We start from the raw sequence: 24528 nt of genomic DNA on the forward strand, positions 1-24528 counted from the left end.
GGACTCGCCCAGTTGCGGCTCCTCGCCGTGATGGCCGCGGTTGCAGCAGCCACTGCCACCAGCCCCTCCTCAAAGCAGAGACTTTAATTAAAAGGTGACTAAAAAAGAGAGGCCCCGATGCACCGGGTTGTTCTGGTATAAAAGGCCAAGGTCGGCAGCTCTAGTGCCAGCAGAGTCCATGTTCCCTGGTCCCGCTGGCTGCACGTGGGGGCTGCAGGGGTGTCCGCTCTGCTGGAGGGGACACAGGCCAGCCCAAGCCCCCCACCGAGCGCCGCAGGAGAGCCGAGTCCCTCCCGGGTCAGTCGGGGCCGTTCCCAGGGGCTGGAGGATCCCCGGGCGGCCTCACCGCAGGCTGCTGCTGCTGCTGGCCTGGGAGCCGCCCACCCCCGGGTGCTCGGGGCTGTGCCGGTTCTGTGGAGGAAGGACAGACACGGATCCCGTGAGACCTGCTCAACAGCAGCGCCCAGGGAACGGCTGCTCACCCGACAGACCTGAGGGCGGGCACAGGCTGGGAATCGAACCGTGGCTTTCCCCACCCACCTTCTTCTTTTTCTTCTCCTTCTTTTTCCTCTTTCGTTCTGGATCCTCCTCTTTTTTCTTCTTCTTCTTCTTGTGGTCAGAGTCTGAAGGGGTTTCTGGAGAAAGGAGAGCGCTGGAGGAGCCGGGCGTCCCCTGGGGCTGGATGGGAGAGGGGGTGGCTGCGGCAGCGAGGCACAGCCCCTTACCTGGGGGGACAGGATCCTGCGTGCGGCTCTGCTTGTGCTTGTGCTTATTCTTCTTCTTAGGCGGCTGGATGTGCATCAGCCGGCACTGCTCGGGCAGCTGGGGAGAGGGGACGGGGCTGCTCAGACCAGGCCGGGCACCTCCCGTCCCGCTGCCCCTGGCCCCAGCAGCCGCCTTCCCACTCCCTGCCCGCGCTCACCGGGCCGGCGTGCAGGCGGAAGCCGGTCAGCATGGTGCCCGTGAGGGGGGTGAAGGAGCTGCTGCAGATCGGGGGCTTCTCGATGAGGGAGCGCAGGCTGCTGTTGTCGTGGGAGCCGGGCAGGTCAATCATGCCGGGCAGGTCAGGGAGGAAATTGCTGAGCTTCTCCTTCACCTTCTTGCCGCAGAACTTGTTGTAGGCGTGCTCCAGGTTGTAGTGCGTGATCAGGTTGGTGCTGCCCGTCAGCTCCGTGGTGCCTGCGCGGGACGGGATGGGGGAGCTGCCGCCGCGCCGGGCCCAGGACCCGGGCCCAGGACCCCGGCCCCGCTCCCTCCCCACCCGGCCGGCCCCGGCCCCGGCCCCGGCCCCGCTCCCGGCCACCCCCGGCCCCGCTCCCTCCCCACCCGGCCGGCCCCGGCCCCGGCCCCGGCCCCGGCCCCGCTCCCTCCCCACCCGCCCCGGCCCGAGCCCCGCAGGCCCCATTTCCCCGCTCCCCCGCGAGCCGCTTGGCCCCGCCCCCTGCATGCTCATTGGCCTGGCGCGCTGTCAGTTCACGCCTCCCCGCCCACCACCCTCCCTCCTCATTGGCCCGTCGCGCCGCCAGTTTCAGCCGCGCCACGGCTCCGCCGCGCCGATTGGCCGAGCGCGCCCCCCGCCCCCCGCCCCGCACCTGGCAGCTCCCGCAGCAGGTAGAACGGGCCGGCGGCGGCCTTGCGGGCCGCGTCCTCGCCCGGCGGCGGCGCGGCGGCGATGGGGGGCGGTGCGGCCCCGGCGGCAGGCGGCTTAGCGGGCCCGAAGCCCAGGGCAGCGGCGGCGGCAGCGGGCGGCGGCTCGGCCCCGCCGAACAGCGCCGAGAAGTTCTCCATCTTCCCGGCGTGCCCCGCGCGGGGCCAGCGCCCCGCCCCGCCCCGCCGCGATTGGCCGAGCACCGCCCGGGCCCCGCCCGCTGCCCCGGTTGCTGCGGGAGGCTCAGTCCTAGCCTTCTGATTGGCCGCTTTTCTCTTTCACCCTCATTGGTCTGCCGGGGTGTGAGGCGTGCTTGACAGCGACGCTCGCCATTGGCCAGCGTGAGAAAAGCCCCGCCTCCCGCAGACGAGCAGGTGGGCGGCCCAATAGGAGGGGGGCGGTGGTGCGCGCGGAGGCCAAGATGGCGGTGCTGGCGCCGCTGCTGGCGCTGCTGTACTCGGTGCCCGGGCTGTGCCGCTGGCTGGCGCGGCCCTACTACCCGCTGTCCGCGCTGCTGGCCACCGCCTTCCTGCTCGTGCGCAAGGTCCCGCCGCTCTGCCAGGGGCTGCCCTCGCAGCGGGAGGATGGCAACCCCTGCGACTTCGACTGGGTGAGCCGGCCCGGCCTGCCGCTGCCGCGGCCCCTCCCCGGCCCGCCCCCGCCTCCCAGGCCTGGCTCCCTCTGGGCCTGCACTGTCCGGGCCTGGTGTCCCTCTCGCCCCCACCTGCCGGGCCTGGCCCCCTGGGCCTGGCCCCAGTCCCCGAGCCCCTGGCTGGACCCTCCTCCGGGCCCACGTCCCCGGCCCGGCTGGGGGAAGCCCGGTGGCCCCTGGCACTGCTCTGTCACTGCTGTCCCACTGCTGAGGGGTTGGGAGGCCGTGCCCCTCATTGCAGGGCAGTCCCCTCTCCTTGCTGTCTTCCCCTCAGGGCTCGGGAGGGAAAGTAGCTCCAGGAGGAGGCACGGAACCGGCAGGATTTGGGGCCAGCAGGGCCTGGCACGGCCACTCGTCCCGGTGCCAGGCTGGGCCAGGAGCAGCCTGGCTGTGGGAGGGCGGTACGGCTGCAGTTGGCGCTGGCGGCCGGTCCCAGTTCTGCAGGTCCCGCAGTGCCTCCTGCTCACGCTGTCTTTCCTGTCCCAGCGGGAGGTGGAGATCCTCATGTTCCTCAGTGCCATCGTGATGATGAAGAACCGACGCTCCAGTGAGTTGGGGCCTGTGCTGGGGGTGGGAGAGGCTGTGGGGCTGCTTACGGGTCCTCCCACAAGGAGCTGGATGGGTTGGGATCTGGAGGACCAGCTCTGGCCCACCCTCAGGATCGTCCCTGGTCTTCTGTGAGGATCTGGCACTGTCTTCTCTCCCTCTCTCCCTACTCCAGTCACCGTGGAGCAGCACATTGGGAACATCTTCATGTTCAGCAAAGTGGCAAATGCCATCCTCTTCTTCCGCCTGGACGTCCGCATGGGCTTGCTCTACCTCACGCTCTGCATAGGTGAGACCTGCTGGGGGGAGCCCACGGCACCAGGGCACCCCTGGGCACGGCTCGGTGTGCCCCCAGCACCTGCTGCCCTGGCCCATCCTCCCCCCGCCCGGCTGCAGGGCCAGAGCTCCCTCTCAGCGGGGGTTGACCTGTGTCCTTCACTGCCAAGGAGGCTGCAGCTGTGAGGAGCCTCCATGGGTGAGGGGCAGCTCAGGGAGCGCCTCGAGGGGAAGGAAGCCTGTCCGTCTCAGGGCTCGCTCTGCCGTGGCTCCCCGGGGAAGGGGGAGCCTCATCCCAAACCCATCCTGGGCGTGCTGGGGGGGCTCAGGGGCGCTGTTGTTGCAGTGTTCCTGATGACCTGCAAGCCCCCCCTCTACATGGGCCCTGAGTACATCAAGTATTTCAGCGACAAGACCATAGACGTGAGTATCCCCTCCCAGGGGGCTGGGACTCTGCTGGCTGCCCCCGCTGAGCCCCGTGCCCCCGCGGCAGGAGGAGCTGGAGCGGGACAAGCGGGTGACCTGGATCGTGGAGTTCTTTGCCAACTGGTCCAGCGAGTGCCAGTCCTTCGCCCCCATCTTCGCCGACCTCTCACTCAAGTGAGTGGTGACCATAGAGGCCTGGGCAAGGCACGGGGCTCCCAGTTCACCCATGGCACTCACAGCCCCTCCCTGTCCCACCCAGGTACAACTGCTCGGGGCTGCACTTCGGGAAGGTGGATGTTGGCCGGTACACGGACGTCAGCACTAGGTCTGGGGGGACAGGCTTGGCAGTGGGGCCTGGGCTGGGGTCTCTGGGAGCCCCCGGCCCCCTCAGCTGCCCGGGGTTCCCGCCAGCCTCTGCCGTCCTGCCGCAGGTACAAGGTCAGCACTTCCCCCCTCACCAAGCAGCTGCCCACCCTCATCCTCTTCCAGGGCGGGACGGAGACCATGCGCCGGCCGCAGATCGACAAGAAGGGCCGGGCCGTGTCCTGGACCTTCTCTGAGGTGGGTGGGACGGGGCCGGGAGGGCCCGTGGGGGTCCCGGGGCGCTGAGGCTGCCTCTGTGCCGCAGGAGAACGTGATCCGGGAGTTCAACCTCAACGAGCTCTACCAGAGGGCCAAGAAGCAGCCGAAGCCGCGGGAGGAGGGGCCTGAGGAGCCTCCTGCAGCACAGGCACCATTGCCGGGGGAGACCAAGAAGGACAAGTAGAAGCTGCCCCGTGCTCTCACCCATCACATGTCACCGTCACCGGTGGCACCAGCCCCCGGGGCCCCCCTGACCAGGGCTCTCTGCGGGGGCAGGTCCGGGCTGAGCCCCGGGGGTGCCATGTGTGCCAGGCCCCCGTGTAGGCGGGGCCATAGCACAGAGCCGCCCTCGGTTAACGCTCATCCTCATCGCTGACAATAAACGATGCGTGTCCGTGTTCCCGTGTCCGCGTGTCTGTGTCCAGTGGGGGGGCCGGGGACCCCCCGGGACCGTGGTGGGCGTGGCTTGCTGCCGGGGGCGGGGCCCCGCGGAGGCCCCGCGCTCTGATTGGCTGTCGCCGCAGCGCCGGTTGTACGGCGCCGAGGGGGAGCGGCGGGCGCGCGGGCGGCACCACTGAGCCCGCCCGGAGGGGTGTCCGGTATGTGCGCGTGTTACCGCGGCCCGGTTCGCCCGCCGCCGCTGACCGGGAAGGGCGAGGCATCTCCGCGGAGGCGTCTGGCAGCGAGGAGCGGGGGCGGCCCCGTTCCCCGGCACGCGGGCTCCGGAGCGCCGTTCGGCCCCGCCCCCTGCCCACCCCGGAGGCTCGCCCGAGTGGCGGAGGCCGGCGCGGTGCGCCGCGGTCCCGGCACGTGGTCAGCGCGGCGCTGCAGGTAGGAGGCGGCGCGGCCGCTCCGGGCCCCCGCGTACCGGCCCTTCCCGTGCCCGCTCCCCGCAGCAGCGTCCCCGGGACCCCCTTCACACCCACGGCCCCAAAGCAGCGTCCTCGGACCCCCTCTCCCCCCACACACCGCGGCGGCATCTCCGCCGCCTCCCCTCCCCCATGGTAGGATCCCCGTGGGGACCCCCCTTTCACCCCCCAGGGTGGATCCCCGGGGATCCCCCCTTCCTGACCCCTCCTAAAGCGGTCCTTCTGCTCCCCCCCACGCGGGATCCCTGGGGTCCCACCCTTCCCGGCCCACGGCGGGATCCCTGTCCCCGCACCGCGAGACCCCGGGGTAGCCCCGCCGGGGTCGCCCCGGCCCCACCACCCGGCGCTCTCCCCAGGATGGCTCCCCGCGGGAGGAAGCGCGGGGCCCGGCCGGCGGCGCCCGAGGCAGCGGAGCAGGCGGATGCCCCGCAGAAGCGGCCGCGCACCCAGGGCCAGGACAGCGCGGAGGGCACCGGCCCCCGCGTCGTCATCGAGCACTGGTGAGCGGACCTCTCTTGCCCCAGCGCCCCTCGGGTGTCAATGGGGGTCCTTGGGGTGCCCCCCAGGCGCTGACCCCCCCGTGTCCCCCCAGCAAGAGCTGACGGGTGTTCGGGCGTAACGCGGCGGCGGTGAGCGAGGCCCTGCGCGGGGCCGTGGCCCATCTCCCCGTGGACATCAACCCCCAGCAGCCGCGCAGGAACAGCTTCGAGGTGTCCTTGGTGAAGGAGGACGGCAGCAGTGAGTGCAGGGGCCGGGGGGGTGGGGGGGCTCCCTGGCACCCCTGACCCGTCCCGCCTTGTTCTCCGCAGCCGTGGAGCTGTGGAGTGGCATTGGGAAGGGGCCCCCTCGCAAACTGAAGTTCCCCCAGCCAGAGGCCATGGTGGAAGCGCTGAAGAGCAACTTGGCATAGAGGTGGCGGCCAGGTGAGTGGGGATGGGGATGGGGTGGCATGGAGACAGGGCCACACACCAACCACCCTCTCCCCACAGCCAAGCTGGGACCAGCACCCGCGGCATGAGCACCCATGAAGAGGCGAGACGAAGTGGGGGGCACTGCCAGCCCCAGTCCCGTCTCCGATGCTGCAGCTCCGCTGTGGGCAGCCCCCCCGGCTCCCCCCCCATCCTCCTTGTCCCCCTACTGTTCCCCAATAAAGCTCAGCAGCCCCACAAGCTCAGCTCTAATGCTTTATTTCCAGGTCCAGCAGCCTGGGGCTGGTACAGCCCTTTGGCCGGGGGCGAGGGCAGCCCTGCCGGCATTGCCCGGGGGGCAGAGCCGCCCCTCTAGGTGAGCACATCCACATCCTCGTCCTCCTCAGACGAGGGGCAGGGCCAGACACAGACAGTGCCGGGGGGCAGGCACGGTTCCAGCATCCCCACATCCACCTCCTCCTCCTCAGGGTCACCCAGGGGGTCCCCCAGTGCCACCACCTGCCCGTGGCCCTGTGGGAGTGCGGGAGGCACCTGCTCCTGCTTCCTCCAGGCTGCCGGTGGGGGCCGCCGGTGGGGGGAGCGCCTGCCCGCCTGCCCCAGTGCATCCACGTCTGACAGGGGCTGAGGTTCTGTCACCCCACCATCGCCTGCTGCCACCGCATGGGGCTGCCACTCCTGCACCACCTCCCAGCACCCCCCGCTCTCCACCTTCCGCAGCTTCACCCGCCCCACGGGGCCGGGGCTGGGGTGCGCGGTCACTGGAGAGCACGGCCGCTCCCGTGGGGGGACAGCAGTGCTCCCCGGGGGGACAGCGGCACCGCCGGGCTCAGCCCTGCCACCCGCTGCGGGGCAGCCGTGCCGGGCCGGGCGCAGGCAGGAGCGGTCGAGCTGCCGCTGGGGTCCCGGCCGCACCAGGCGTCCCCCCCGCAGCTGCAGCGACTCGAGCTCGGTGACGCGGAGGCGGCGGGCGGCTGCCAGCACCTCCTGCGCCTCCTCCCACGTGGCCTCCAGCTCGGCCGTGTAGAGGAAACGCACCAGCTTGCGCAGCGCCCCGATGCTCAGCCCCCCCAGCTCCAGCACCACCCTGCGACCCTGGGGGGGCAGCTCCCGACCCAGCTGCTCCATGAAGAAGGGGCTGCAGACAGAGAGGACGCAGCAGTGGGCCACCACCGCCTCGCCTGCAATGCAACAGCTGCTGTCACTGCTCTGCAGTCCTCCCCGCTCTCCCCCACCCTCCCTGGGGGCTGTGGGGACCCTGCCCACACGTCCTCCCCAGCACCAGCAGCCCCATGGCCGTGCTGCCCACTCACCTTCAGCCTGCAGCACCACATCGCAGAAGACGTCCGCTCGCTGCTGCTGCTGGTGGAGGTGCTGGAAGGCCGTGCGGAGCAGGCGGGTGCTGCGGTACAGCAGCCTCGGGGTGGCTGACGGAGAGCCCATGGACACCCTGTGGAGACAGCACGGCCCTGGGGACACGGGGGCCGGCCCTGGGGACACGGGGATTAGCACCTGCCTCCCTTGCTTCGGACTGGCCTGAATGGTTTGGGATGGGGATGTCGCGGGGCCTGCAGGGGTGCAGGTGCGTTTTGCATCACCCGCACAGCCGTGCCGCGGTCTGCACAGCTGCGCAGACGCTGCTGAGCCCCGTGTGCCTGTGCGGTGCCCACGCAGGGCCTCGCCCCCCCGAGCGGTGCCCACGCAGGGCCTCGCCCGCCCGTGCGGTGCCCACGCGGCCCAGCCGTCCCCTGAGGCTCCGCTCGGCCAGCAGAGGGCGCCGGCCCCCGCGATTTTGGGGGAAAACAGGCCGGTTCGGAGCCTGCCGCCCGGGCGGGCAGCCCCGCGCTCCCCGCGTACCTGCCGGCGGGGAGGGGGCCGCGCCTCGCGCCCGCCGCCTCGCGTGGCCAGGGGCTCGTCCCGCCCGGCAGCTGCCCCGCCATTGGCCCGCCCAGCCAGCCAATCGCACCCTGCCAGCCAATGGCGGCGCGGCAGGGGCTGTGGCGGGGAAGGGCGCGAGGGCGGGGGGTGGCCGAGGCGCTGCCGGTCTCGATGAGCGCTGCCGGTCTAGGTAAGTGCTGCAGGTCCGGCTGAGCGCTGCCGCAGGCCCCGCCATGGCCGTCCCGGGCGACGCTGGCGTCCCGCAGGCGGTGGGGCCGCTGCACCGGCCCCGGAGGCCAAAGCTGGTGGTTCGTTGCAGGGCAGCGTTCCTCCCGGGGTTCTGGGGAGCACAGCGCCGGGGTGTGGGTCGTGCAAGGGACGGGCTGCGGGACCAGACCCGCTGTGCTGGCCGGTGTCCTGCAGGGACGGGGAGCAGGGATGGGGAGCAGGGACGGGGAGCAGGTACAAGGAGCAGGGATGGGGAGCAGGGATGGGGAGCAGGGACGGGGAGCAGGGATGGGGAGCAGGGATGGGGAGCAGGGATGGGGAGCAGGGACGGGGAGCAGGTACAAGGAGCAGGGATGGGGAGCAGGGGACAGCCACCCTGTCCTCGGACAAGACGGCCAAGCCATAACTTGAGAGAGCTCTGTGCTGCTCGCGGTCACCGTCGCCATGGCAGTGAAGCACAAGATGAATAACCGGGGCAGTGTCTGCAGAGCAGCTCCTGCAGGCTGGCACTGGAGCTCCACGGTTCACAGCCCTGTGCTGGGCCTTGTTTTGGATTTTCAAGATCTGTTGTGGCCTGGTGTGTGAGAAATGGCGTTTTGGCGGCTCGCTGATGCCTCTTGGGAGGAGCGGGCACGCACAGACAGTGGCAGAAAGGGAGGATTGATGGTGGGTATTTTGGAAGCTGTCCTTCATGCAGACGATGCTGCCTACTTAGTTTGGAAGTATTCTGTCATTTTATAAAGCATCCATTGTAAAAACATCTGCACCAGTCGCTCCACACACATGAACAACAATTATAACAATCCCAGCCCAACTGCCTGGAGATATTAGCTGTTCTTACAAACAACCAAAGTGGGTGGAAATTTCAAGAGCTGCAGAAGAGCAGGAGTCTGAATGACGCCGTAGATTTTAAGCCTACAAAGTTTTCAGATGCGGTATCATCCCTTGATATTTCCCGTGGCTTTGCAGATGGATTTTCATCTGGTTGGACATGTGAGGGTGTTTTTTTACCCGTTTTTGCTGCATGCAAAATGGACACACACCAAGAAGGAAAGCGCCTGGCGATGGGTCTGGGCGGTGGAGCTGCGGTCGGTGGCAGCTTTTGCGCTGACCTCGGGCGGCTTGGACCCTGGCCCTAAATACCGAGGGATACAGCAAAACACATAATTTTGTATCAAAGTGCTATCATATGCTTCTAAAAAGAGAAGAAAAATAGCGATGTTTCCTCCCCCACCCCTTGCAATCTTTTGGAATTACAATGATCAGAGCCATCACTTGGAAAGCTTGGATTCCCTGGCAGTGGATGGATCCAGATGCTGACTGAGGGGCCAGCTCGCTGGTTTCAGAGCCCAACTGCCGCTGCTTCGTGTTTTAAATCTCTCCCCAGCCTGGTTATCTATCCCTGGGTCCACATCAGCCCCACACCCTCGGTCCCAGCCCTGGAAATGTCCCTGTGGGCAGCACCTTCAGCTCCAGAGACCCTGCAGCCCCACAGGGGAGACATAACTGGCATAACCTGGGGGTTGGGGTGAGCCCTGGGGGTTGGGGTGAGCCTGCACCTGGCACAGAGCACAGGGGGCTGGAGGCCCCGTGGGCTCTTGAGCTGGCAGGTGACAGGAGAAGCAAAGTCCCTCAGCTCCAGAGGCGTTAGTGGCGCTCAGGCCGCGCGGAACGGTGCCCACGCACCCCATGAAAGGGCAGACCCCGCGCCAGCCTCCCCGGTCCACAGAAATTGTTTTTTGGGTGGGACGAGGCACAGAGAGTCCTGACAATGGGCCCTTGTGTCCTGCAGAGACGGCCCCGCAGCCTGACCAGGGCTGTCCGTGTGTCCAGCGGCAGCGAGTGGGACGGGGCCGCGGGACAGGGGGATGGTGACAGTCACGTCTGTGGCCGGGGCAGAGCAGGCAGCGGGGACGAGCCCGTGGCGGGACGGCGGCCCGGCCAGGCCCAGCACTGCAGGGACACAGCCGGGAGGCAGTTCAGTGGTTCAGTGTCTGACAGAGGGGACAGCACTGGTCCCGTCTCACAAAGCCCACTGCCCGTGGTGCTGCCTGCCCTGCTGGCCAACAGCCTTGGCTGCCCGTAAATTTACTGGTGCATGATCTGGCAATACCAGTGAACACTCCCACTGTTGATACACAGAAGAGGCCTTTTATAACTTTTACTAGCACCCAAAGCCAAATGATCTATGCTGGAAAAAGCACCGGCAGCCTTTTGTCCCCTTGACTGCTCTCTGAACACCAACACCCATGTTTGCTGCTGGAATTTGCTGGCTAAAAATGCGCGAGTGCAGCTCTCACTGCTGTGCCAGCACAGGGTGTGAGGCCGCGAATCCCTGTGCACGTTCAGGTCTTGGCAGGTGGGGGACCCGAGGAACAGCCCCAGCTCTGCTGAGCTGGGACACTGTGCCTGGAGGGAAAGGAAGGGAAGGGAAGGGAAGGGAAGGGAAGGGAAGGGAAGGGAAGGGAAGGGAAGGGAAGGGAAGGGAAGGGAAGGGAAGGGAAGGGAAGGGAAGGGAAGGGAAGGGAAGGGTGCTTGGTCTGGAGGTGGCCTCAGCACGTGCTGGGTGTCCAGGCTCTGCAGCTGGCAGCAGAGCCCTCCCCACAGCACAGGTCAAGGCTTCTCCGTGGCTCCCAAGCTCTCAGATCAGCAGATTCTGAGCTGGTTTCTTTAAGAGAAAGGAAAGTCTCATCTTGAGTCTCACAGCCGTGTTTCTTTTCCAGGAACATCCCTTTTTGCTTTTTTTGCTAGACTGCGGTACAGGAGCTGCCTGTTTGCCCATTCTCAGGAGGTACCTTGTACTTTGCTGGCACTGCCACAGAGGGGACGGACGAGGGCAGGATCCATGGCTGGGGAAAGAGCTGGAGAGAGCAAGAACAGACTGTAAGCAGTGACAGATCATGGTGGGGCTGGGAGGGAGATTTCCATGCACGCTTCTGTCACTTGCACATTTGAGCAAAAGATGTAACAGGAATTTGACAGTCCAAGCACAGCTGGGTCAGACACCAAAGGTTAATACTGGCCGGGTGTGCGGGACGGGAGAGCCCAGGCACAGCAGGAGGTGGGTACCGCGCTCCGTTCCGACTCAGTGCCGCACCAAGCGTGTGGAGCCGCCAGACGCCGCTCCAGGAAACGCTGGGGTGGACTGTGAACTTGCTTTATTGCTTGGCATCACTGAATTAGGGCTGAAAGGCTCCAGCAGCCCCAGCTGCCCTCCTCCTGTTTAGCGCTGGCATCCAACAGATGAGTTGTTCCCCCTGGTGCCACACTTCCCCTGCACACGGGGAGACAACAACCTGTTGGGATTCCCATAGGAAAGGGGCTGTGGAAGCGCCTTGTTATCCTGATGGAGAACAATGCAGGACATCTCTGACCCGCCCGCGCAGCCTCCCCTTCCTCCAGCCCTGCACCGCCAAGCAGTGCTGCTCTGTCTTGTAAACAAGTTGTCGTGCTCCGTTCCGGCAGTAGCTGTGTTTTCTGGGTGTCTCATCTGGACAAGGCATCAGCAGCACTGCAGGATGAAAGGGGACATGCAGGATCCACGGCTGGATCGGGAGCTGGAGTTGGCAACGCACTGATAGACCCCGCGCAGCTCCATCCCGCAGCCCTCAGGACAAGAGGCGATCGCCGGCTTCAGAGACCTGACTCCAGCTCCTGCTCGGAGCCAGCAGAGGTGTGTTTGCAACAGTGCATTTAATCTTTGAAGGCACTAAGGACTTTAAAGGCTGTTAAATTTCTGGGCCAACGGAAGCAGCAACAAGGCGGGTGCGCACCAGGCACAGAAGAAGGCTCCTCAGATCTGCACCTGCAGCTGCTTCCCTGTGTCCTGTGTCGGGGCCACCCCCTGCCCTGCCGTGTTCCCGCTGTGCATTGGGATGTGCTGCCTGTCTGACACGCTTTTGTGCAGCCCTAGCACGACGTGCACACCCTGCTCGGGGTGGGGCAGGGGCGAGGGGGGCAACAGGCGCCGCACTTGGAACCCGCACGTGGGCTGGAGCGGTCTGTGAGCCACTGTGCTTGTCTGGTGATTCCCCGTACCAGTGCGCGGGGTTTCGTGCTGGTTTTGTGCTGCCAAGGCAGAGGCTGCGTGTGAGCACGCCAGGCCCACGCGTGTGCCCCCAACAGCCCGTTGTCCCAGTGTCCCTCAGGGACGTGGTGGCAGCTGGGGCTGGGACGGAGCAGCAAGGTGTCCCCGATACTTTCTCCCTGCGGGAAAGCTGTCCCTTCAGAGGTGTTGGGAGTCCCTGGGACAAGCAGGTGAGGACTCTGCTTCCCAGAATGAACTGCAAGAGCACCTCTTGTCCCCAGGGCGCAGGTACGCAGTCGCCTTCCTCCTTGTGTGGGCAAGAGGAGGGAAGGGCAGCCAAGGACTATTTGTGACCTCGGAGCAGCTCTCACTCAGGCACAGGGCAAGAGGGGCTGACTCGCTCGGTTTGGGTGACAGCGAGGGTGAGGGGGCGCAGGGAGAAGGTCTCGGTTCTCCGCTGTGGGATGGAGAAACCTCCCTGTCGCTGTCAGGGCGGAGATCAGCTCTCCCTGCCCTTTACAGCCTGCATGTCGGGTGATTTTACAAATCAAACATCAGGGAGGGTTTGGGGGTCCCATGCCCCGATAAACTCCCAAAAAATGCCCTTCACATGCGCGAATCCCATTTCTCCTCGTCATACCTTTTTGCCCCACCCTTAGCAAACCCCACCCTCGGCTGGGGGATTACCTTCTTCAAACATTTGCAGGCTGTTATCGCATCTCCCTCACCTCCTCCTTGCCTCATGGAGCAATGCATATTTACCCCAAGAATCAGCTGTCCCCACCCAAAACCTTCCTCAACTCTTTTCCTCTTGTCATTGTCTTACTAATAGTTTGGCAATCAGGAGCCCACAGGATTCTCCCCAGCGCCTGGATCCCACCAGCCCAGGGCCAGAGACGAGGCAGAAAACTGTCACCTTCAGGGGACCCGGACTTCTCCCAGGTGAGCGGCACTGAACGCGGGACGGGGCAGGTTCAGCATCGCTTCCTCACCCGCCGAAGGGGAAATCCTCCAGCACCGAGCTGCGGGTGCACGGGCGCTCGCAGCCGCCTCCCGCCCGACTCGGCTCCGTCCTGGCCATGGAGCGGCTGGGCCAGGCCCTGGGATGTGACGCTGCTCCCGTGTAGAGTACTGCTCATTCTGGAGTTGCAGTTCTCTGGCTGGATTAGTTGCCACTATTAAACCTCACGTTTAAATTTCCTGTCCCAGGCCACTGTACCTCCCCAGGTCCCCTTCTGCTATTTCTCGGTGCCAGCGGGGACGGCAGCACCGTTTGGTTTGGTGCCGTGGTAGCTGGGCAGAGCGGGATGGTTTTGGCTGGGTGGTGCTGGCGTCTTTCCCCATCTGCTGCAAAAGGCACCACTAACACGGTGCCGAGCCCCCCGTCCTCCCCACCACCCGTCTCCCCCAGCTTATTGGATCTGTGCTTTCGTGCCGCTTGCGCCAGCCTTCCCGTTCGCACTGTCCCTGCAGCCTTGGCCACATGAGGGGCCCCCCAAAACCGGCCATGCTGCCCTCGGCGGGGCCTTTGCGTCCCCCCCAGCTAGACTCGCTGGCAGAGCGTTTGTCCGCAGCCACTGGCTCTGTCCCTCCGCCCGCAGTCTCAGGTGAAGGAGCCCGTGGGACATTGGAGGGGACAGGGGGACAGAATCCACTGGGGATGAGCTCCTGGATTCAAGGGCTGGCTGGGGGGCTCCAGCCAGCAGCGCCTCCCTGGAGCCAGGCTGACCCCCGGGTGGTCTGCAGCCCGTCCCCCCCGAGTTCTGCTTCTGGGCAGATTCCACCCCGGATGGGGTCACACGTCTCCCCCTGCTCTGGCAGGCCAGGCTGGGGGGGGGCTCTACTGTGCAGGGGCTGCGAGGGGCTGGGCTGTCCCCGAGGAGACCCTCACCCACCCCAGGGCCACAGCCCGCGCCCCGGAGATCCACTGCCTGGAGGTGGATCCCGCTTGGGGAACATGCACCGCCGGGACAGATCCCTCGGGGACAGACCCCACGGGGACAGATCCCTCGGGGACTGACCCCACCGGCACGGAACGCTCCCGGGACTGACCCCACCGGACACGCCGCTCCGCCGCTGCCCCTCCCGCCCAATAGGCGGCGCGGGCGCGCTGACGCCAGGGGGCGGAGCCCGCCCCGGCCCCGCCCCGGCCCCGCCCCGGCCCCGCCCCGGCCCCGCCCCGGCCCCGCCCCGGCCCGCCGGAGCAACTTCCATTTTAGGTGCGGGAGCGGCGCGGGGAGCACGGCGCGGCCAGGCCCGGCCCGACCCTCCGCTCCGACCGCACCGCTCCGCCCGCCGGGGACCCGGCCGCCGCCCGCAGCTGCCGCCCGTTTCCGGGCGCCTCGCCTCCCGCCTCGGATCCCCGCGAAGCGGGCCGGGCGGCCGAGCCGCCGCGGGGCGGAACCGCCACCCCCGCCCGTCGCCGAGGAGCCCGGCCACGGTGAGTCCCGCTCTCGGCGTTCCCGCCGCCGCCTGCCCGGGGCAGGGGGGCCGGTGCCTGCCGGGCGCCGCGTGCCCCCGCGGCGGGAGCGGGGCGGGGGGGCGGCCCTCGTCCTCCCCTTCCCCGGCCCCCCCCCACCCCCGCCCCGGGCCGTGCTCTCCTGCCGGGGCCGGTGGGTGCAGGGCCCCCGGAGGCCCCTCGCTGCCGGGTGCCAGGCGGGGCCGCGCCCCGCGGGACCGGCCGGGTGGCGGGGCCCGGCCCTGGCGGGGGCGCTGGCGGGGCCCGGCCCGGCGCAGCCCGCGGGGAGCGACACAAAGGCGGCTGGGCCGGTGGCCGCCCCGCTCCCCGCCCGGTGCCGCCTCCGCCGTTCTCCCTGCCCGGAACAAAGGCCGCCCGTGTGCCAGCTTCCCGCGGCCGGCACCGGCACGGCCCCCCCGCCCCCCGCCGCCTTTGTGCGGGCTCTGGCGCCCGGTCCCTCCGCGGGGCTCGGCCCGGCTCTGCCTCGCGCCGCGGCCCCGGCCCGGCCGCGTCTGCCTGGGGACGCGCGTACCCCCGGGATCTCGGTCCCTGCGCCTTTGTTCGGCGGGGCAGGGGCTGGCGTGCCCGGGGATGGTCAAGAGTGTGGGGGGAGCGGGCAGGTCCCCCCTCCATGGAACAGCTCTGGGTTTAAAAACAACCCGACGGACCCGTCTGCCGGAGTCGCAGCTGCCAGGTGACATGGAAACGCTTCCAGGGGAGGCATGACCCCGCTGTGCTCACTGCGCTCAGCCGGCTGCTTTTTCTGTATTTCCCCTTGTCCGCACTGTCATTGAGCAGCAGCTCAGCTGCCCAGCACCTTTTGTGCAAGGAGCTGGTGGCCTTCTGTGGCATCACCTTCTCCTGCAACGTGGGTGCTCCCGTTCCTGGGAGCACTGCACAGGAGAGACTTAGCTTGGGGAAAGCACGCAGAAGTTTGGACGGCTCTGTGTCAGGAGGGCTCCTGGCCTCTGAGAGGCACAGGTAGGCCCGCCTGCCTTGCAGAGGGACGTGGGGCACCTCCACTGTGCCCCTGGGCTTTGAGTGCGTGAGCATGGACAGCAAAGCTTCCTCTGATGGTTAGAGAGGAGGCTGGACCTGCTGGAGGTGCCTCCCTCCCCAGCAAGGGCTTGGTGCCCAGGCTCTTCCACGGAGCTCGTGGTGATGGGGGTAACAGGGTGTTACTTGGGAGACCTGGGCTGTCCTTCCCCTGCGGGGAACGCTTGGCAGGGCTCAAGGCTCCTGTCCTGGACTGTAGCACCCGGCCTTGTGCAGGCTGCTGGTGGGCTGGACGGGAGCGCCTGGGGCTGCCTGGGTGTGGGATCTGTCACGGTATCAACTACAGCTGCTGGCAGTTCCACCCTGTGTCCCCCTGCGCTGTGCGGGTGCTTTTGGACTCAGCTGCCCAGGTCTTGGTGTGGAATTTAGAAGAGGCTTGTGCTTTGCGGGGAGCAGGGAAAGCTCAGCACCTCCAGGACCCAGGTAGGCTGAGAGTCCTGTGGTTGGTGGTCGCAGGTTGTGGTTGGTGGTCGCAGGTTGCGTTTGGAGCCTCCCTTCCCGCACCTCACCTTTCCTCTGAGGAGCTCTCCTGGGCGCGGTGGATGGGGCCAAGCGGCTGGCTGGTGGCTCGGGGGCTCCTGTCTGTGGTGCCCGCAGCACGTTCCGAGTGTGCCGATCCGCAAAGCGGCTGGGGCTGTGGGAAGAGCCCGAGCAGGGACAAACTCAGTCCTCCCTGCGGTTCCCTCACCTGCTCCGTCCTGCTTCCAGGGCTTTCTCGAGACAGATTATCTTACCTGCTGGTGTTCACTTGTGCACTTCAAAGCAAAAAAAAAGGTGGTTTTTAAAATCTGTTCTCTTTCCACTTGAGCGAACTTGGCTGGGGCTCTGTTGCATGCAAACGACTGTCCTTCGTGATGTGCAGCATTTGTTGGAATCTCGCGCGGAGCCTTCCTGGAAGGCGTGGGAGGATGAAAGCGCTCGCTCTGTGGAGCATGCTGGGCTTGCCTGGGCTGCCACGGAGGGGGAACCTCCTCCCTTCCCACTCGGAGGTCAGGCCCCATCGCTGTGGCTGAGGAGCCCTCAGTGCCATCCCTTCCTAAGGCTGGGCTGGGAGTCAGAGCAGTGGTCCAGCCCAGATCACGAGCCAGCAGTCCCTGTCCCTGGGTTGCCTCTCATCTCCTCCCTCCTCCAGCCTCTGGCATGGAGATAAGACCTTGGTCCATTGTGTCTGTGCTGGGAATGGCTTCAGGACAACCAGAAAATAATAGGATAGCTTGGACCGTGCCTGGAAGGCTCCGCATCTCAAAATAGCTTACCAGTGTCTGTGACCTTGGTAGGGGAGAGTACTGGTTAAGTCTCTTGGTTTCTCTTCCCAACAACCCCTTGTAACCATGTCTCATTTACTGCTGGCGAGGACGGATCCCTTTCCCAAGACTGTGGCCGTACTGTGTTTGGGGAAGTACAGAGTTCTCCTGGCTCTGACAGCCCAGGTCTCCGCAGCGTGGGTGTTTTCCGCTGTCCCTGCCTCGCTGACAACAGGCAGAACCGTGGGGCTGGTTTGGTCCATAAAAGGCAACAGGTGTTGCCTGGATGCGGTGACAAAACCCAAACCTGTTGGTGATTCAGACGGCTCCTCTGCCGTGACACAGGGCTTGGCTGCCAGAGGAGGCTGTCCTCTGGCACGGAGGGCAGGAAGGCATCTCGGTCTGAGCCTGTCGGAAAGGGGCTGGATTTACGGGCTCTTGACCGAAGTCCTCGACTTCCCCAAGGTGACTACAACCTTCTTTTTGCTTCTTACCATCCCAGGAGGCTGTCTCGGGGGGAAACTGTTTCTTAGAGCCAGTTCTTGTACTGGAAACTCCCAGCAGCAGGGCAGTGAGTCTGTCCGGCTTCTGCCTGTCTTGTGCTTTTTACTAATCTGCCTTCCTCCCCACACGGGAGCCGCTGCTGCCGCTGGCTCAGCGTCGCTGTGCGCAGTCACTGCTGCACGCGGGGCTGACCTGGTTCATCTGCTCTGTCACGTTCCTGTGCGACCTCAGCCCGTTGAGTGAGCTTTGGGGTGGCAGCGGTGCCGTCTGACCCCACTGCCATGCTGCCCCCGTCCCCATTTGTTTCCCCGGGGGCAAGCTGGAGTTGTCCCCACAGGTGACGCTGCTTCTCTTGTGGCCCACGTGGAACCCGCGGTGCAGGGGGTTGGGATGAGGTGGCTTCTGAGTGTGGGGCAAACCAGTGACTAAGGAGCACAAGCTGCTGGGCATGGTGCCAGGATGGGTGAACCCGTACCTGGGGTGCCTGTCACCCCCGCCTCATCTGCTTTGTCCAGCCCAGAGCAGCTGCAGGTCGGAGGTTGGCAGTGGGATGCCCGGTGTGCCCGAGCCTCAGACCAAGGTGGCAGTGAACAGTCCCAGCTGCCGCGCAGGGGAGACGAGCTTCCCCGCAAGGGGACAGCGACTGAGGAGCAGCGGCTGCCCGGGAGCTTGTCCCCATGTCCCTAACCTTGTGCTGCAGAGCTCTTACCTGCTGCGAAAACGCTTGTGCCAGCATGGGCCTGGGCACGTGATCCAGGCTGAGCGTGTCTCCTGTAAGTTTAGTTTGAACGGCTCATTGCTCTGATGTTGTGCTGATGGGAGAGCAGAGTTTCCTTTGTGAAACCGCAGCCCTGGCCTTTCAGTGTGGCAGAAGGTGGGGGTGGCTCTGAGATGTGGGATGTGCGGGCAGCCCGGCTGGATGCAGCGCTCGGCCAGCACCTTGCTGGGCCGGGAGCCGCTGGCTTTCCAGCACGAGCAGGGGGCTCTGGGCAAGTTCGGGTGCGGGGCTGAGCCCTGGGAGCAACCCTCCTGCAGCCTGGCTGGGGTAGGCCTGCAGTCCTGGGAGCACTTTTTGAACATGTGCAGCTCTGGGGCTGGTTCGAGGGTGTCCCCGGGCTGGCAGCAGCGCTGGGCTCAGGTGCGTGAGGCAGAGCTGCCGTGGCTCCAGCCCCGGTGCTCCCGCTCCCCTGGGCGTTGGCCCCGCTCGCACGAACGCTGCTCAAAGTTCAGCAGCTTCCTGCTGCGGCCCCGGGCGCCGGACCCGGCGTGGCCTCACCTGCCTCTGCCGCGGCCCTGGGGACAGCAGGGCGAGGGGACAGCGGCGGGACAAGGCGGGGGCGGGCAGCAAGAGGAGTTCTCTCCCCTCGTCTCACCAGGCTGGTGCAGCAGCACCTCCTGGGCAGGAGGGCGATTACCTGGGGCCAGGTGGCCCAGCCTGGGAGCTGTGTGGCCTTGGAGCAGGTGAACGTGAAGAACCGATCCCCACCCTGGCCAGGAGGAGGAAGGCCTCTTGCCGTCCTCAGCTGACACTTGTTCCTCTCGCCCCCATCTCGTGAGACGGTCAGGCTTGTCTTTCCCGACAAGAGCTCCCAGATCCCGGCTGCTTCCCCGTGGTGCTCCTGGCGCAGGGGAGCTGGGGGTGCTGGGCAGCGCGTGGGCAGCTGCGACGGGTGGGAGAGAGGGAGGGTGTCGAACTGCAAAGACGAGTTTTTCCGACCTGGAAGGGTGGGTCACCGGTCGTGTTTGCATGCCGCTGGCAGGCCCCTTGCCCAGTGGAGTAACACATTCTTTAGCGTGTTGCTGCACGCAGCGCTGGCTGCCATGCCGGGCTCAGGCTGCCTCGCACCGGGGAGGGGGCTGTCAGCCCCGGCCAGGGGGAGCGGGGGCAGCCTGGGGGTGCTTCTGGGAGAAATCTGCTCTGATGTGGGGAGGCTGCCTGCTCCAGGCTGACTTTGGAGCCCTCTTTCCCCTCTGCTTTTTTTTACCCCCCGCCCCCCCCACTCTGCTTTTACCTGCAGGAGGGAGCTCCCAGGGCCCTGCAGCTCCCCACTGGAGCACACCGGTGTGGCAAATGGGGAAACCTGCTCTCCCTTGATCTCTGCCCAGTGTCTGTCTGCAGGCAGCAGCTTGGGTGGAAAACCGCTTCCCTTCCACTTCCCTTCTCTGTTCCCCTTCCCTGGGTGGCGAGAGGAGCCGCCCTGGGCAGGTGGACGGTCGGGAGCGCAGCCGTGGCGGCAGCCACACTGTGAGGGGGGCTCAGCTTCCCAGGGCTGTCCCCGTCCTGCCTCCGGGAGCCTTGGGGACTCCACAGAGCGTCAGGTGGCCCTGCGTGTGTGTGCTGTTGGCTGGGGGAGCTGTGCAAACAAGCAGACGAGGTGTGCGAGGGGAGGCTGGAGAGCGGCAGTGCACGCTCGCTGTGGTCTCGGGGAGCAGATGTGCTGGAGTGATGATGTGCAGATATCAAACCCATGTGTAGGGCACGGATGTGTGCTCGTGGCTTCAGAAAATAGCATCTTCCCCTCTCCGCTTGTAGGATGATCCAGGCCAGACAGGAATGTGATACCACCATAGACAAGGAGCAATAATGTGTTCCCAGGGGCAGGAGGCCTCCAGGAAGCCAGTCGGTGCCTGGTCTTCTGGGGACCATGGTGACCCCTTGCTGGGCTGCCGGTGCCCGTGCCCGGCATCCCCGGTTGGTTCCAGGGTGTCTGCAGGCAGGCTGGGGGCAGTGGGGAGCGGCCCTTGGCAGGACGTTGTGTTTAGAAGCTGACGGGAAAGGGAAGTCACGATGTCATCTCCCGTCTGACCAGGAAACACAGGTTTCCTTCCCCTCGGCTCGCGCACGAGCCTGGGCCGCTCCTCAGTGAGCAGGCTGGGGAGCAGCAGCCAGATGTGGCACCAGGAAACAATTTGGGCTGGGGCAGATCGAAGTCCTGCTGCCTTGTTTGTCCCCTGCTGCGGTGTGTGAGCCCTGGCTCGTGCCAGCCCCTGTGCGCGCCTCGCCCGGCCGTGGGACCCGCTGTTCCCACAGCCCATCCGCAGCCAGCAGCCCCTTCGCCACCCCCAGCGCGGTTCAGTCCCTGGCCCTTGCTGGTGCTTCTCCGGTGGCTTTCCTTCACCCGTTCGCTACTGTTTGGCGGGACCCTCGGAGCTGTGTCTGCATGTGGCCGCACGCTATTAGAGAGCAGAGCACCTGATGAGGTCATGCGGGATGGAGCTTTCAGCCTGGCCCCGGTGATCATGCGGTGACTCAGGCTGCTGGCTGCCCTACCTGAGCCTGGGCTGGCGAGGGGGGGCCGGGGTCCCGCTGCTCCTGCCAGGGTGGCTGGGCTTAATCTCAGCAGTTCCCTCCTGGCCGCTCTTGCACCGAACATGACTTCACCGGCCGCCTGTTTACTCAGCCTGGGGAGGGGACAGGCGTGTGGCCCGTCTGGCAGAGGGAAGGGCGCCCTGTCTGCTCTGGGCTCCCCTGGGCAGGGAGACCCCGCGGGGGGTTGCTGGGGTGGGGGGCCCCTGGGCTCCTGCCCTTCTCCAGATTCCTGGTAATGGTTCCTTGGTGGCTCGGGTGCTCCCCGTAGGGACAGTGGATGAGGCAGGCTGGCCTGTGCTGGCCATGCTCTGGCCGAGCCCAGTGCTGTGGATCCCACCGCTTCCAGGCCCCGTGCCCTCCTGTGCTGGTCGGAGCAGGGTACCCGGAGCTGAGTGGGGCCGGGCCCTGGGCCAGCCTGGTGCAGGTGTTGGGAGAGGAAATTATCTCAAATGGCTTCCCTGGGAAAAGGGATGTGGGGCTGCACTGAGGGCTCCATGTTTGGGAAGGGGGTCCAAACCCGTGTCTTGGTGCTGGGCTGGCACCGCATCGTCCTGCTGCGCTGCACCCTGTGCTGGCAGGGCTGTCCAGGGCAGCGGGTGCTTGTGCCCATGGCCCAGTGGAGGGAGGGTCCCTTCATCCTCCCGGGACGCTGCCCACCGGGCTGCAGCCCCTGTGCTGGGGCAGCCAGCAGCAACGTAAGCCCTTGAGGAGGTGAATCTGCCCTGGGACGGGGTGCTAGAGCACCTTCACCCCATCTCCATGTCCTCCTCACCCGGGCTGGCGGGGGGGCAGCTCCCGTGGTGCTGCAGCCTTGGGTTTAATTGAGGGGGACTTTGCTCCCTGGGCTCTGCCAGCACAGTCCTTATCTCTGCAGAGCCGGGCTGGTGTTTGTTTTAGCTGTGGGAGAGAGGCAGCTGAATGGGCGGTGGGTGGGGGCAGAGACGGGGTGAAGGGCGGGGGTGTAGTGCCTGGGGCCGGGGGGCAGCCCTGACCTTCAGCGCAACACCAGCGCTCCAGCGAGCCCTGTGTGCACAGGGACATCTCGCGTCCCCTATCAAGGTGGTTGCCCTTCCTGGGGCGCAGAGAGGAGGCAGGGAGCTGCCCTACAATCCCCCCAGCTCACCTGCTGCTCCTGGGGCCGGAGGGCTGAAGCCGGGGGCTGCAGGGGTGAAGCCGGAGCCCGCTGGCTGTCGGAGCGCGGCCAGCCCCGGGAATGCTCTGGCCCCATTCCCGGAATCCGGCGCTGGGTGTTTGTTTGCTGCTGCGCCCCGAGGTCTGGTGCTACTGTGACAGGAAGCGGGAACGCCGGGGGGGGCGGCCGGGATGTGCCTGTGAAATCCCTTTGTCCCCGCCGAGCGCTCAGCTGCACATTCCCACCGAGAGGAGAGAGCCGCCTTTGTGCTGCTGGCGGGCTCCCGACATGTGAACCTCCCGGGGCCTGGGGCTGCGAACGCGGGGCTGGTGCCCGCTGGGTGCGGAGGGGTGGCAGGCACCCCGCCTCGCTGCCGCCCCTGGGCTGGGGGACGCACACCCGGTACCTGGGCGAGCGTTGGGGCATCCCGGGGAGGCTGGACGCGGTGGGATGTTGCTGGCAGGAAGGCTCCGGGCCCGTGGCTCTGTTGCTCTGGGACTGTGGGTGGATGGTGTCTGCCTGGAGCCTGGTGGCTTGGCTGCTGTCTTGCTGGGAGGGATGCTTGTCCTCCCCAAAAGCACTGAGGGAAACTGTGTCTCCCGCTCGCTGTGCTCTTGCTGTGGTGCTGGCTGTTCCCTGCAGCCAGCGCGGAGGGTCGGCACCTCCGCCGGCCTGCCGGGAGGTCTCAGCCCAGGCGGGAGGGAAGGAGCCTCTCCGTGCGTGTCCTGGCCCTGCTCAGACGGGTGGCCCCCTCGCGTGCCGGGGACAGCTGCCCCGCGGCCGGATTGCTGGCATACCAGCAGAACCAGCCCTGCTCTGCGGCCGACCCCGCGCTGCTCCTCACTGGCTGCTCCGCTGCCTCCCTCTCCATCCCGCTGGGGCGGCCGTGGACCCATCTGGTGACCTCAGCTGGGCCGGGGCAGATCCCTTCCCCAGGGAATCGCCCACCGTGTTTCACAACCCCAGCTCTGTCCAGACCCCTCCTGTAGACGTGGACCTGGTGGGCGTTGTGCATTCTCAGCCCCCTGCCCTTGCTGGGGGCTGACCAGCAGCCTCCTGCTTCCCCCCCGCAGGGCACTGCGGCCCCGCCCTGCACCTTATCTCCCTCCTTATCTCCTGCTCGATGCTGTCCCACTCCCTTATAAGGTGCTGTGTGCGTCCCTGCTTGCACCTCCAGGTAACTCCCCTCTGGGCGGGGGGGGGGCGGCTTTCCCAACTCGCCTACGTGCCCTGTCCCTGGCCACTGGGGTAGACCAGGCGGCCGTCCCACTGCCGGTCTGACCAGTTGGGTGTGACGGGTGGCGAGTGGCTCCTTCCCGCTGCCACCCGTGGCGGCCGCCCCGGTGCTTCACCCACCTCCTTGCTGGGGCCGGGTGCCCTGGGCACGGCTCCCGGGGAGGAGGGGACAGGTAGGCACCCGAGGCGGTGTCTGACCCGCCTGCGGGAGCAGCCCGTTCCTGCCCGGGGAGTCCAAAGTCCGGTGTGCCCGTGCTCTGTAACCTGCCCTGGGAGAGCCCTTCCCGGCAGGGCTGGGCTGATGAGGCAGCCGAAGGCCCGGGCAGGAGGCGGGAGAGCCGCTCCCAGAGCAGGGTCTGGCAGGGCCGGGCAGCATCAGCGAGATGTCTTGCACAACCCACGGGCAGGGACGTGTCTGCTCGGGCAGGCGGGTCCCTCGCGGTGTGCCGGGCTGTGGTGGGAGCTGGTAGCGCCGGGCACGGGCCTGTTCCTGCCGTGAGGCTGCCAGGAGAGAAACAGCCATGGCCAGACCTCCGTCACCCGCACAGGGACGTGGGAGCTGCTGCCCACCATCACCTGTCCTGCTTCCCCAGGGGCTGTTGTGCTCTCCTGGACTGCACACAGATGGGGATGAGCTTCATCTCATGGGCTCTGTGCCTGCTTGCTGTGCCTTGGCTAGCGTTAGTGCTTGCTGCTTCAGGCAGGCTGAGGGCTGGGGACTGATCTGTGAGCCTGGACCCTGTCCTCAGGGGGGTGGAAAGATGCCAAAGATGTTGGCTCATTTATTTTTTAGCTAATTGAGACTGACCAGAAGCCTGTGGTGAATTAGCAGGGCTGTGAACCTGTGCAGAGCAAGCAAGTGTAATGCACTGCAAGCGCTTGGACAATTGCAGGCTTGAATTATTGATGGGGTTTCTGTTTTTCCTAAGTGCATCATGATAGGCAACTGGAACCAGGAGAATTTGTTGCTTCCTCCCTCTGCCGAGGATGGGGGTCTGGTGCCGAGAGCTGTCGATGTTCGCTTTCGAAGGGCGGGCAGCCAGCTGGCTCTCCTCAGAGTCCCTCAAATTGATAGGGAAAGGCAAATTCTCTGAGCGATGTTGCCATTTTTCTTGTCTTGTCGGTGCTGGGAACTGTGGTGGGGCAGGAGCAAGCTCCTGGGGCAGCGCGTCCCTCCTGCCCACTGGGTGTGGGGGGCTGGTCCCCAGTGCTGGTCACGGCCAGCGGTGGCAGCCGGGGAAGGGCTGCTTCGCTGTGCCTCCCTGCAGCAGGGTGTCCGCTGTGGTGACAAACGTTGCCGCTTGCTTCACAGGTGCCCGGGGACACAAACAAGCAGCAGAGCTGTGGGACGGCTGGGGCTCGGCGGCCGGGCCCGTGTGGCTCTGCCCCCAGGGGCTGTGGCAGCGAGCGCCTGGTGTCTGTCAGCAGGGAGCTGCGGCAGGGCTGGCCTGGCCGAGGTGGTTTCTGGCTTTGTAGGTGCTTGGGTTGAACTCTGTCCAAAATCCTCTCTGCTGAGGGAGTGGCTGTGGC

The 24528-nt window shown here is 66.4% G+C and overlaps 5 protein-coding genes across 12 annotated transcripts in view; 3 read left to right on the forward strand and 2 right to left on the reverse strand.

The window, feature by feature from the left end:
* Positions 1-66: 66 nt before the first annotated feature.
* On the reverse strand, positions 67-1816 carry MED19 (mediator complex subunit 19). Of its 2 annotated transcripts, none has more exons than XM_065635507.1 (5): positions 1593-1816; positions 923-1179; positions 726-822; positions 541-652; positions 67-411 (listed from the first exon to the last, which is right to left on the reverse strand). In XM_065635507.1, the coding sequence occupies exons 1-5, from the start codon at positions 1786-1788 to the stop codon at positions 99-101; spliced, it is 975 nt and encodes a 324-aa protein (XP_065491579.1). In that variant the 5' UTR covers positions 1789-1816; the 3' UTR covers positions 67-98. The 2 variants fall into 2 exon arrangements, with proteins under 2 accessions (XP_065491579.1, XP_065491580.1); XM_065635508.1 differs by having other exon boundaries at positions 258-411; positions 541-635.
* Positions 1817-2035: 219 nt separating this feature from the next.
* On the forward strand, positions 2036-4528 carry TMX2 (thioredoxin related transmembrane protein 2). The gene is made up of 8 exons (XM_065635998.1): positions 2036-2258; positions 2787-2847; positions 3022-3135; positions 3469-3545; positions 3616-3722; positions 3808-3873; positions 3980-4109; positions 4177-4528. The coding sequence occupies exons 1-8, from the start codon at positions 2070-2072 to the stop codon at positions 4312-4314; spliced, it is 882 nt and encodes a 293-aa protein (XP_065492070.1). The 5' UTR covers positions 2036-2069; the 3' UTR covers positions 4315-4528.
* A 384-nt stretch (positions 4529-4912) lies between these two features.
* On the forward strand, positions 4913-6168 carry SELENOH (selenoprotein H). 2 transcript variants are annotated; one of them, XM_065636520.1, is made up of 5 exons: positions 4913-4961; positions 5356-5499; positions 5592-5737; positions 5809-5922; positions 5989-6168. In XM_065636520.1, the coding sequence occupies exons 2-4, from the start codon at positions 5357-5359 to the stop codon at positions 5907-5909; spliced, it is 390 nt and encodes a 129-aa protein (XP_065492592.1). In that variant the 5' UTR covers positions 4913-4961; position 5356; the 3' UTR covers positions 5910-5922; positions 5989-6168. The 2 variants fall into 2 exon arrangements, with proteins under 2 accessions (XP_065492592.1, XP_065492593.1); XM_065636521.1 differs by lacking the exon at positions 4913-4961 and adding an exon at positions 5067-5134.
* Positions 6169-14272: 8104 nt separating this feature from the next.
* The window catches only part of CTNND1 (catenin delta 1), a 28399-nt gene continuing 18143 nt past the window's right edge, over positions 14273-24528 (forward strand). For 4 of the 6 annotated variants that reach the window (XM_065637019.1, XM_065637020.1, XM_065637016.1 and 1 more), the window contains exon 1: positions 14411-14498. The gene's annotated coding sequence lies outside the window, so the exon portion shown is untranslated. Of the gene's footprint in view, positions 14499-21996; positions 22165-24528 lie in introns of those variants that run through there. The other 2 variants (XM_065637021.1, XM_065637017.1) reach the window with 2 other exon arrangements.
* Positions 14274-23521, reverse strand: LOC135989854 (basic proline-rich protein). The gene is made up of 9 exons (XM_065636918.1): positions 23119-23521; positions 21754-21914; positions 21403-21527; positions 20592-20722; positions 18835-19037; positions 18597-18715; positions 16082-16206; positions 15258-15400; positions 14274-15092 (listed from the first exon to the last, which is right to left on the reverse strand). Exons 1-9 carry the CDS (start codon positions 23519-23521, stop codon positions 14274-14276), a joined length of 2229 nt encoding a protein of 742 aa, XP_065492990.1.

Source organism: Caloenas nicobarica, chromosome 5, assembly GCF_036013445.1.
Source record: "Caloenas nicobarica isolate bCalNic1 chromosome 5, bCalNic1.hap1, whole genome shotgun sequence".
NCBI lineage: Eukaryota > Metazoa > Chordata > Aves > Columbiformes > Columbidae > Caloenas > Caloenas nicobarica.